The sequence below is a fragment of the Triticum aestivum genome, chromosome 7D (genome assembly GCF_018294505.1).
Source record: "Triticum aestivum cultivar Chinese Spring chromosome 7D, IWGSC CS RefSeq v2.1, whole genome shotgun sequence".
Classification (NCBI taxonomy): domain Eukaryota; kingdom Viridiplantae; phylum Streptophyta; class Magnoliopsida; order Poales; family Poaceae; genus Triticum; species Triticum aestivum.
Window position 1 is genome coordinate 511401880 of NC_057814.1, and position 10743 is coordinate 511412622.

At 53.3% G+C, this 10743-nt stretch overlaps 1 protein-coding gene across 1 annotated transcript; it reads right to left on the minus strand.

Moving 5' to 3' along the window:
• Window positions 1–5605: 5605 nt before the first annotated feature.
• Window positions 5606–8053, minus strand: LOC123167382 (uncharacterized). Its single transcript, XM_044585224.1, has one exon. The coding sequence runs from the start codon at window positions 8004–8006 to the stop codon at window positions 5913–5915; it is 2094 nt and encodes a 697-aa protein (XP_044441159.1). The 5' UTR covers window positions 8007–8053; the 3' UTR covers window positions 5606–5912.
• Between the last annotated feature and the right edge of the window lie 2690 nt (window positions 8054–10743).

Sequence of the window (10743 nt, forward strand, 5' to 3'; positions counted from 1 at the left end):
CAAGAAAATACAATAATAACCATTTTATTATTGCCTCTAGGGCATATTTTCAACAACATGGACAAAAAAGGCACATATGCTAGAAATTCTTTAAAAGCAAATCTATTAGTCATTAGACTAATTGTATAGTTAACCATGGCGATTTCACGATAGAGTTTTGGACTTTATGCGGAAAGAAAGTGCCTACTTTATCCGTAGTAGGTGTTGAGTATATATGTAGCATGTATTACGTATATTGTGGCCCACCTTTTAGTTGTGTATAATTGAGGTCGAGGCTTACCTGTACTTATATATACGTGCAGCAGCACCCAATCAATACAACGAATATTGTATTGTCAAACATCTCTTTACATGGTATCTATCGCAAGTCGGTCCTAACCCTAGCCTAGCCGCCGCCGCGCCTCCATTGCGCTGCCGCCGGTTGCCGCCGCTCTCCCCACCCAACGCCGCCGCCACCCGCTGCCGCCGGCGGTCGCCGCTGCTCCCTCCTCTCCCGCTTCCGCTCCGCCTCTCCACCACCCGTCCCTTGCCTTCCGCCGCCCTAGCCGCCGCTGCTCATCCCCCCGCCATTGCACTCCCTCCTGCAACCGCGGTACTCCCTCCATTTCTTTTTAGTCTGCATATAAGATTTGGTCAAAGTCACTAACTTCATAGAAAAAAATATCAACATCTACAATACGAAAGTTATATGTTATGGAAATTAATTTCATCATGCATCTAATAATATTGATTTCATAGTGTGAATGTTGATATCTTTTCCTACAAGGCAATTCAAACTTTAGAAAATTTGACTTTGACCAAATCTTATATGCAAACTAAAAACAAACGAAGGAAGTACATAAACGGCGAGTCTAGGGCTGGACCTATGGTGAGAGCAACTCTAGCAGATTTGTTAGATCGACAATCACCATTCGCCGTATGGAGCGCATATGGAGGGTATGATGCATGTTGTAGCAAATTGCGACGTCGGTTGAAGCATGTAGGAAAACCGCCAAATTTTGCTTGGGTAGGGCCACCCTGTGGTCATCATGTTCATTATCCATGGTCGCAGCTCCCCTTGACACCGGTTGCAGCTTCCACCATTCATAATTGTAGCTCCTTGTTGAGGATGCGCTCCCGTTCATGGTGTGTGGTGTGAGTTGCAGCTTGTTGGGGAAGAAAGAGAAATGTGTTTCACGGGAAGAAGATGAACGTGTGGAGGACAACGAACCTGAGCAGATATGGCAAGCGCGTGTGGTACCTTAGGCCACCAAGATGTGCTCCTAGCCTCCTACGCGAGGCGATGCCCGACACAGGCCGTAAGATCTACCCTGATCGTTGTAATACTTTTTGTACACTATATTAGTGTTAGAAAACATCATATATTACAATATGTTATAGAACAGAGGGAATGTAAGACCTTTTTGACACTACATTGTGTTATGAGACGGAGGGAGTAATTCGCAGTGGCTCCATCGTCTTGACGTAGGCAAACGTCCGGTAGTAGTCTCCGACGTAGCCTCCCATGTTCACAACAAGCCTCCCCTCATCCTCGTGGCCGACGCGCACCACGCCGCCGTCTTCGTCATACCGCGGCCTCCTGCCCGACGACGCTGCATCTTTCCTCCGGTGCACGTAAAACGACGCCCCGTTGCGCACTGTGAGGACGCACTCGCCGGCGTATGCAAAGTGCGGCAGTGGGACACGCTGCTCGAGGATGTATCGGCGACTCCATCTCTGCCCTTCTTCCTCCAGAACCCACGCTTGCGCCGAGGCGTGCCCACGGGTGACAAAATGTGCCCCGTCGGCATCGCGGGCGGCCGCGGGGTGGCGGAGGCGACGACATGCTCGTCGTCGAGGTCGAACGACGCGACCTTGGCGACGCCGCTCGCCGTGACCCAGATCCAGTATGTCTTGCCGTCGACGCTGACGATGCCAGCGGCGAGGTTGCACTTTGCGCCGCCCGGACCGGCAGACACCTCCCGCCACGTCGCCTTGTTGGCGCCGCCTCCCGCAGCGCCGCTTCTTCTTCTTCTACCTCGGTGGCTGCCTCTCACAGCTCACATATACAACAATGGAGGCGCAAGAAATTTGGTGGCCGGAGGCGCGCACTGCCGGCCTTTTCTTCTCTTTCTATTATCTTGGCTCTTCTTCACTCATTGACTGAAATGACTATTTATACATACGGCAAGCACCCATGTCATCTAAACTCACGCCACTACTTTGACCCACTAACTAACTACCTAGCTGCATGCACACACACGCACCACTTCTGCCATGCATGCACACACAACGGCCAGCCACACACATTGGCTTGGTCCGGTTATTACTCAACTGACTAACAGCACACACGTTCCAGCTTGAGTCGCTTCCAAGTTTCTGCAGGCCTCTAGCTGAATTGGCGCATGCCACAACTAATGCGTCCGATTCTTGCTCCATCTCCACCTGCACGCAACTCGGCCATCGGACTCGCGGAGCTTTAACGCATGCATCTAACTACCATGCATAATTAGCTTTGCCTTGTGCACGTGAACACAACCTGACGTGCACACACAGCTGCAGCTCAACTACAAGCATGATATAAACATATCTAATCGTACACACTAATAACAAGATTAGTTCTAACATTCACCTCCCTAATCTTGTTAACTTATTTCTTTCTTGAAGCCAATGATTGTTCACGTCGTCGATGCAACACGCAGACGGCCGCAAATGCCATCTTGTCACGCCGACTGCCGTCGTTGTTGGCCTCGATGAGAGTCACTCCTCCCGCGCCTTCACCACGAGCACACCGCCGTGGCATGCTCGCTGCCGCATGTTTGCCACCGGTGCCGCAACTCGCCGGTGACTCGCCTTCATGCTCGCCACCGGTGACACAACTCGCCGATGACTCGCCTCCATGTTGTCGACGATGACGCACCTTATCGAAGACTCGGACATGGAACTCCTTATGGCAATGGCCTCCACGCATGGCCATCACCACCTTGCCGCCGATGCCGCAACTTACCGGGCAGCACACCCCTCTCCATCGCTCGTGACGCAACTCGACGATGATGGAGACACGCACCGGCCGCTAGCAGCATCGCGCCGCCAACGGCGTTCACCTTGCGCCGCCAACGTCCCCCTCACATGGAGTCTGCCGCGCCGCCACCGTCGCCTCGGATCGACAAGGCTTTGATACCAAATGTTGGCGCCGCCTCCCGCAGCGCCGCTTCTTCTTCTTCTACCTCGGTGGCTGCCTCTCACAGCTCACATATACAACAATGGAGGCGCAAGAAATTTGGTGGCCGGAGCCTCACACTGCCGGCCTTTTCTTCTCTTTCTATTATCTTGGCTCTTTTTCACTCATTGACTGAAATGACTATTTATACACACGGCAAGCACCCATGCCATCTAAACTCACGCCACTACTTTGACCCACTAACTAACTACCTAGCTGCATGCACACACACGCACCATTTCTGCCATGCATGCACACACAACGGCCAGCCACACACATTGGCTTGGTCCGGTTATTACTCAACTGACTAACAGCACACACACGTTCCAGCTTGAGTCGCTTCCAAGTTTCTGCAGGCCTCTAGCTGAATTGACGCATGCCACAACTAATGTGTCCGATTCTTGCTCCATCTCCACCTGCACGCAACTCGGCCATCGGACTCGCGGAGCTTTAACGCATGCATCTAACTACCATGCATAATTAGCTTTGCCTTGTGCACGTGAACACAACCTGACGTGCACACACAGCCGCAGCTCAACTACAAGCATGATATAAACATATCTAATCGTACGCACTAATAACAAGATTAGTTCTAACACGCCTCCCCCAACGTGAGGACATGGACGGCGTCGACCTCGCAGACCCGTTCGTAGCTGCACGGGACGTGCACCACCTTGTGCTTCTCCGTCGTCGGGTGGTACGCGAAGCTGTACGCCTGGTGCCATGCCTCCGTCATGCTCCACTTCTTCGTGGTGTTGCGCCCGACGAGCTGCTCGGCGCACGGCAGCGGCGGAACGGGCAGCTTCGCGCCGATGGCCGGGTTGACGACCGTGAGGGCGCCGCCGGCGCGCTCCTCGTCGTCGCACAGGCAGAGCAGGCCGTTGCACGTGCCGACGAGCTGCACCGCTTCGCTGTTGCGGCCTTTGGCGGCGCTCCTCCACAGCTGCCTGCAGCTCCGCGCTGCCGAGGACGGGTCGTGGACTTGTTTTTATCATTCCTGACTTGGTTACCGAGGGTTGTGAACTTGCGCTCGTTTTTGGTTGGAACTTACGTGGCTGTCAAGCTCAGCGTGAGAGGTCCGGATGGAATTTGAGAACGCAATGTTGTCAAGCTCAGTGTGAAGGCTGCAGATTCTTTGTGAATTTTCGCCGTGGATTAAGGACCGGAATATCTGAGGAACACCTCGTAAATACTCCCTCTATAAAGAAATATAAGAGCGTTTCGGATCACTAAAGAGTGAGTAGTTTCTTTACAGGGCGGGGAGGTGTTGGAGTTGCTCAACTCCAACGGCTCCCTTCAAAAAAAGAATCTTTCCCGTAAAACTGATTTTTTGGCCTTCCTTTTTGGAATTTAGGAATCCATTCAATTACAAGGATGGTTTTGGTTCGGATTCACATATATAGCACCCTAATCAAACTTTCTATGCCGCACAATTTCATAGCAAATCCCTACCCTACAAAATATCTCTTTCGTGCTAACAAACAGTGGCTCACATACTTATTTCTGGCTAGACACTTGGCTGGTTTCACAACCCCTTGCCATCTCCTCCCCCACCTATTCTCACACTTCACCTTACAGCTGGTTAAAGTGGCTAACATTTTGCGTTTCGGTATCCAAGCTAACCTCCGTAATCGCCTCTCCCTCACGGCAGAACAAGAGCTTGTGTCGCTTGTGGCTATTTTGCAGGATTTCATGCCCTCGACGGGGGAAGATCAACAGTTCCTACAACATGGCATTGGCTTCTCCACCAAGCATGCATACGGTGCCCTCATGGCTCGGCCAGATAACGATCTCATTGCTCCTCTCATATGGAGTGTCAAGGTTCCTCGGAAGCTCAAAGTGTTCGCCTGGCTACTCTTCAAAGACCGCCTCAACACCAGAGTCAACCTTGCACACAAGCATATTATTGATTCAGACATATGCCCTCTGTGTGCTAGGCTACCCGAAGACTCCAGCCACCTCTTCATCACGTGCCCTCTTGCCAATAGGATTTGGCAACGACTTGGGCACCTACCACAATCCAACGACATCAAAGACCTATGGGACGTTACTACTCCTCCTCACCTCCCGACTACGGCATGGCCCTCGGTCCTCTTGGCTTTACTATGGATGATATGGGCAGCACATAATGACATGGTATTTAGAACGGTCGATCAAACCTCTGTAATAACCCTTAGGAACCTTATTTCTGCTTGGACCTTTGGTCTCATCGTCTTGTGCAAACACAAGACAAGGAGGACGTTTACTCGTGGCGTTCCTACCTCTCTGCACGTTGCACCGTGCCTATGTAATTCTGTACTCACTGCCACGGCAGTCCTTTGAGCAATATATTCAGGCGGGGGAGCTCCCCCCCCCCCCCCCCCCCCGCCCCCGCGGTGATCCATTCGATTCATGCACTCAAAAGGATGATTCATCAGTAGATGGGATAAATCTACCCAACAATGATTACCAACTCAAGCAACATGTTCCATAACAAACTTTAGGGCACGATTTGGTTTTGAATAATGATCAAAGACAACGAACTGGCTGTTCACCACAATTCTAAAAATCAAACACACCTCTATAGAATCTCAGGCTAGCACACTTCTTAATTTGCCTTGCCTGGCGAGGCCGTGCATTTGGTAGCACGTTAAAATCTAGCTTTGCCAGGCGTGACAGTCGGTTAGGGCGAGAAATACCTTGCAAACAGAGGCGAGAAAAATTGACGATCGATCTAGTCGAACACAGCCAGCTTCTGGTACTCGTCGCCGGCGATGGCCTCCATCATAATGGCCTCGGGGTTCACCACGCCGTCCTTCTTCAGGAAGATCTTGAGGAAGTTCTTGGAGAAGCCGCTCACCATGGCCACCCCAGGCTGTGTCGAGGTCACCGGCGTCGATTTGGAGTCGCGCAGGTTCCAGAAGATGATTTGCGGCACCACGTCCCCGTACCCGGCGTCCCTAAACTTCTGGCAGATCACCTTATAGTCTGTGTTCCACGACCGCTGCTTCTCCTCCTCCTCGTCCTCCTCTTCGTCGTCCTCAGAGTAGTCATCGTCGTCGTCGTACCCCGACGCCTGGTCGAACTCCATGTCGCTATACACAAACACAGTCCTGATCATCTTCTCCGGCGCCAGCCGGGCTTCCACCGCCGTGCGGAGGATCTGGTCGAACACTGCCTGGAAGTTGGTGTTCATGTCCCACTCCATACGCTGCACGAACCTCATCTTCTCACGGAGGGTCTTGCCGTTGATGAGGTGGAGCTCGGGCCTCTCGCTGAAGGTTATCACCTTGCCCGCCCACGGCTCCTCGCTGAGCTCTGACGTGAGCACGCCCAGCGCGATGCACACCTCCATGGGAGTGCCGGTCATGCTGCCGGACACGTCGCAGACGGAGATGCAATTGCACAACGAGCCCTTGGAGCGGAGGTCATCCACCATGCGGCGCCACTGCAGCTCGGACACGTCGTCGTCCTCGCCGCGGTAGGCGGACGCCGCGATCTCGTGGGGCAGCAGCGCCCCGGCCGAGATCTTGGCCTTGCCGGCCTCCACGTCCTCCAGGTACTTGTCGAAGCGCTCCTCGTCGTGCTTCTTGAAGAGGAGCTTGTAGCGCCGCATGGCCACCGAGGCCACGCGGGTGTAGGGCAGCTCCGACCACCGCTGCGCGCTCATGTACACTTCAGGGAGCTCCAGGACCTTGCGCAGCGGGACGAGCACCTCGCGGCGGAGGCGGTGGAGGGTTTGGTACGTGTAGTGCTCGTCGGAGAGCTGGGCGTACTCGGGGTCCGAGTCGCGCGGGAAGAGGCGACGGGCGATGGCCTCGCAGAGCAGCGTTGTGCGGTCGAACGACGAGCCCGGCGTGGGGCACCACTTGGCGGCGAGCCCGATCTTCCTCTTCTTGCCGTCGAGGGCCAGCTGCTCGAGGTCCGTCGCAAGGAGGGCGGCGAAGAAGTCGGCGACAGCGTCGAACAGGAAGCGGTAGGCACGGTCGCCGTAGTACGTCTCCAGCGACTGCACGGCGAGCTTGGCCGCCTTCCGGACCTTCTTCGACGGCCGCCGCTTAGTTGCCGCCGTCTTCTTCTTCTGGTCCACCTTCGGCTTCTGCTCGGCCGGCTCCTGAACCGGGACAGGGGCGGCCTCCACCTCCATGGGCCTGCCCCTGCCGGACATGGCGAGGGCGGCGGAGAGGTAGGCGCCGAACATGGGCTTTGGCGGCACAGGGGCCAGCACGCGGGCTTGCTTGCAGTCGGCCAGCCTAGGCTTAGGCTTGCCGAGGTCCTTCTCCTTCCTGCCCGCCTTCTCGGCGTCCGCGCTCTCCCTGGCGAGCTTGCGCACGTCGGGGCCGTGGATGAGGCGGAAGAGCAGCTCGGGCAAGTCCTTGAGGTAGCCGAACTCGGCGAGCGCGGCGACGTTGCAGGCGAGCGTGCGGGGGTGGTTCTGGTGCAGCCAGAGCGCGGCGGCGTAGAAGCCCTCCTTGTCCGACTTGCCGGTGCCGCGGACGCCGCGCAGGTTGCAGGCGAGCTTGAGCGCCGTGAGCGCGTCGTGCGCCCAGGCGGCAGCGAGCAGGCCGCGCACGCGCTCGGGCGGCGTGTCGGGCACCACCTGGAAGAAGAAGTCGAGGCAGGGGCTGCCCGAGTTGGCGTACGTGGCGGAGCCGTTCTCCGTCAGCGCCCTCCGCGGCTCCAGCTCCGCCTTGATCTCCGCGGCCGACGGCGCGTCGACGGCCGCGTCGAGGACGCCGACGAAGGGGCGCGACGGGCGCGCGCCGCGGATGACCGGAGGGCCGAGGAGGGGGCGCGGCGGCGCGGCGGGCTCCGTCTCCGTTGCCATGACGTCTAGAGTCTAGGGTTTTGCTCGGTGGTCGCGATCTGATGCGATTGATGTTTTTTATGTGAACTTATTATTACGTTTTTTTTTGAGACAGACTTATTATTACGTGATAGCAGAGGGGGGCTCTGGGCTGTCGATTGAACCGACATGGCAGGTCGACGGCGCAGATCCGATCGATGGGGGTATTAATGTAGTCAACTGGAAAAAAAGTTACAATGCTCATGGGATACAGACGATCATATTTTTGATCCCTAAAAAGAAGAGATAATAATCGTGTTCTAATCACTTCAAGTGAATTTCTGTCGATTTTGTGAAGTTTGAGTCACATTTCTTGTTGATAAGTGTTTTCTTGCAGTCGACCCACTTGTCAAGGGCATCGCGCTCACACCCGAAAGCCACGTCCTTCCACATCGGCCCCACGCAACTGCCCCTTCTCCTTGTCCTTTTTCACTGCGGCTAATGGCCACACACTCGAGGCGCCCATCCTCCACTCATTGCGCCCCACCATCATTGTGCGCGTCGCTGCGGTGAGCGTCATCATAGAGGCTGAGAGAGGTCATCACGGGGAGGCTACAATCAAGGCACAAAAAGTTGCAATGGAGTGTTGCACCCCCATGACGTGTCGTCACCGTAGATGATGGAACTCAAGCGGCGACCGGTAGTGTTGGGGAACGTAGTAATTGAAAAAAATTCCTACGATCACGCAAGATCTATCTAGGAGAAGCATAGCAACGAGACGGGAGAGTGTGTCCACGTACCCTCGTAGACCGGAAGCGGAAGCGTTAGGTTAACGCGGTTGATGTAGTCGAACGTCTTCGCGATCCAACCGATCAAGTACCGAAGTACGACACCTCCGAGTTCTGCACACGTTCAGCTCGATGACGTCCCTCGAACTATTGATCCAGCAGAGGGTCGAGGGAGAATTTCATCAGCACGACGGTGTGGTGACGGTGATGGTAATGTGATCCGCGCAGGGCTTCGCCTAAGCACTGCGACGCTATGACCGGAGGAGCAAACTGTGGAGAGAGACGCCGCACACGGCTTGGAACAATTGTTGTGTCTCCAAGGGGTGCCCTGCCCACGTATATAAAGGAGGGGAGGAGGAGGCCGGCCAACAAGGGGCGCGCCAGGGAGAGGGGAGTCCTACTAGGACTCCTACTCCTAGCAGGATTCGGCCCCCCTTTTTTCCTTCTTCCGGAGGGGTGATACGTCTCCAACGTATCTATAATTTTTGATTGCTTCATGCTATATTATATTCTATTTTGGATGATTAATGAGCTTTGTTATACACTTTTATATTATTTTTGGGACTAACCTATTAACCGGAGGCCCAACCCAAATTGCTGTTTTTTGCCTATTTCAGAGTTTCGCAGAAAAAGATTATCAAACGGAGTCCAAACGGAATGAAACCTTCGGGAACGTGATTTTCGGAACAAACGTGATCCAGAGGACTTGAACCCTACATCAAGAAAGCAACCAGGAGGGCACGAGGTAGGGGGCGCGCCCTCCACCCTCGTGGGGACCACGTTGCTCCACCGACGTACTTCTTCCTCCTATATATACCTACGTACCCCCAAACCAACAGAGGCATCCACGAAAACCTAATTCCACCGCCGCAACCTTCTGTACCCATGAGATCCCATCTTGGGGCCTTTTCCGGCGTCCTGCAGGAGGGGGCATTGATCACGGAGGGCTTCGACATCAACACCATAGCCTCTCCGATGATGTGTGAGTAGTTTACCTCAGACCTTCGGGTCCATAGTTATTAGCTAGATGGCTTCTTCTCTCTCTTTGGATCTCAATACAAAGTTCTCCATGATTCTCGTGGAGATCTATTCGATGTAATCTTCTTTTGTGGTGTGTTTGTGAGACCGATGAATTGTGGGTTTATGATCAAATTTATCTATGAACAATATTTGAATCTTCTCTGAATTCTTTTATGTATGATTGGTTATCTTTGCAAGTCTCTTCGAATTATCAGTTTGGTTTGGCCTACTAGATTGATCTTTCTTGCAATGGGAGAAGTGCTTAGCTTTGGATTCAATCTTGCGGTGTCCTTTCCCAGTGACAGGAGGGGCAGCAAGGCACGTATTGTATTGTTGCCATCGAGGATAACAAGATAGGGTTTATATCATATTGCATGAGTTTATCCCTCTACATCATGTCATCTTACTTAAAGCGTTATTCTGTTCTTTTGAACTTAATACTCTAGATGCATGCTGGATAGCGGTCGATGTGTGGAGTAATAGTAGTAGATGCAGGCAGTGTTGGAAATATGCCCTAGAGGCAATAATAAATGGTTATTATTATATTTCTTTGTTCATGGTAATTGTCTATTATTCATGCTATAATTGTATTGTCCGGAAATCGTAATACATGTGTGAATACATAGACCACAAAGTGTCCCTAGTAAGCCTCTAGTTGACTAGCTCGTTGATCAACAGATAGTCATGGTTTCCTGGCTATGGACATTGGATGTCATTGATAACGGGATCACATCATTAGGAGAATGATGTGATGGACAAGACCCAATCCTAAGCATAGCATAAAAGATCGTGTAGTTTCGTTTGCTAGAGCTTTTCCAATGTCAAGTATCTTTTCCTTAGACCATGAGATCGTGCAACTCCCGGATACCGTAGGAGTGCTTTGGGTGTGCCAAACGTCACAACGTAACTGGGTGACTATAAAGGTGCACTACGGGTATCTCCGAAAGTGTCTGTTGGGTTGGCACGGATCG

Bases quoted from the DNA above. Each gene is read 5' to 3' on its own strand.
- LOC123167382 (XM_044585224.1), bottom strand. From the start codon at position 8,006: ATGGCAACGGAGACGGAGCCCGCCGCGCCGCCGCGCCCCCTCCTCGGC.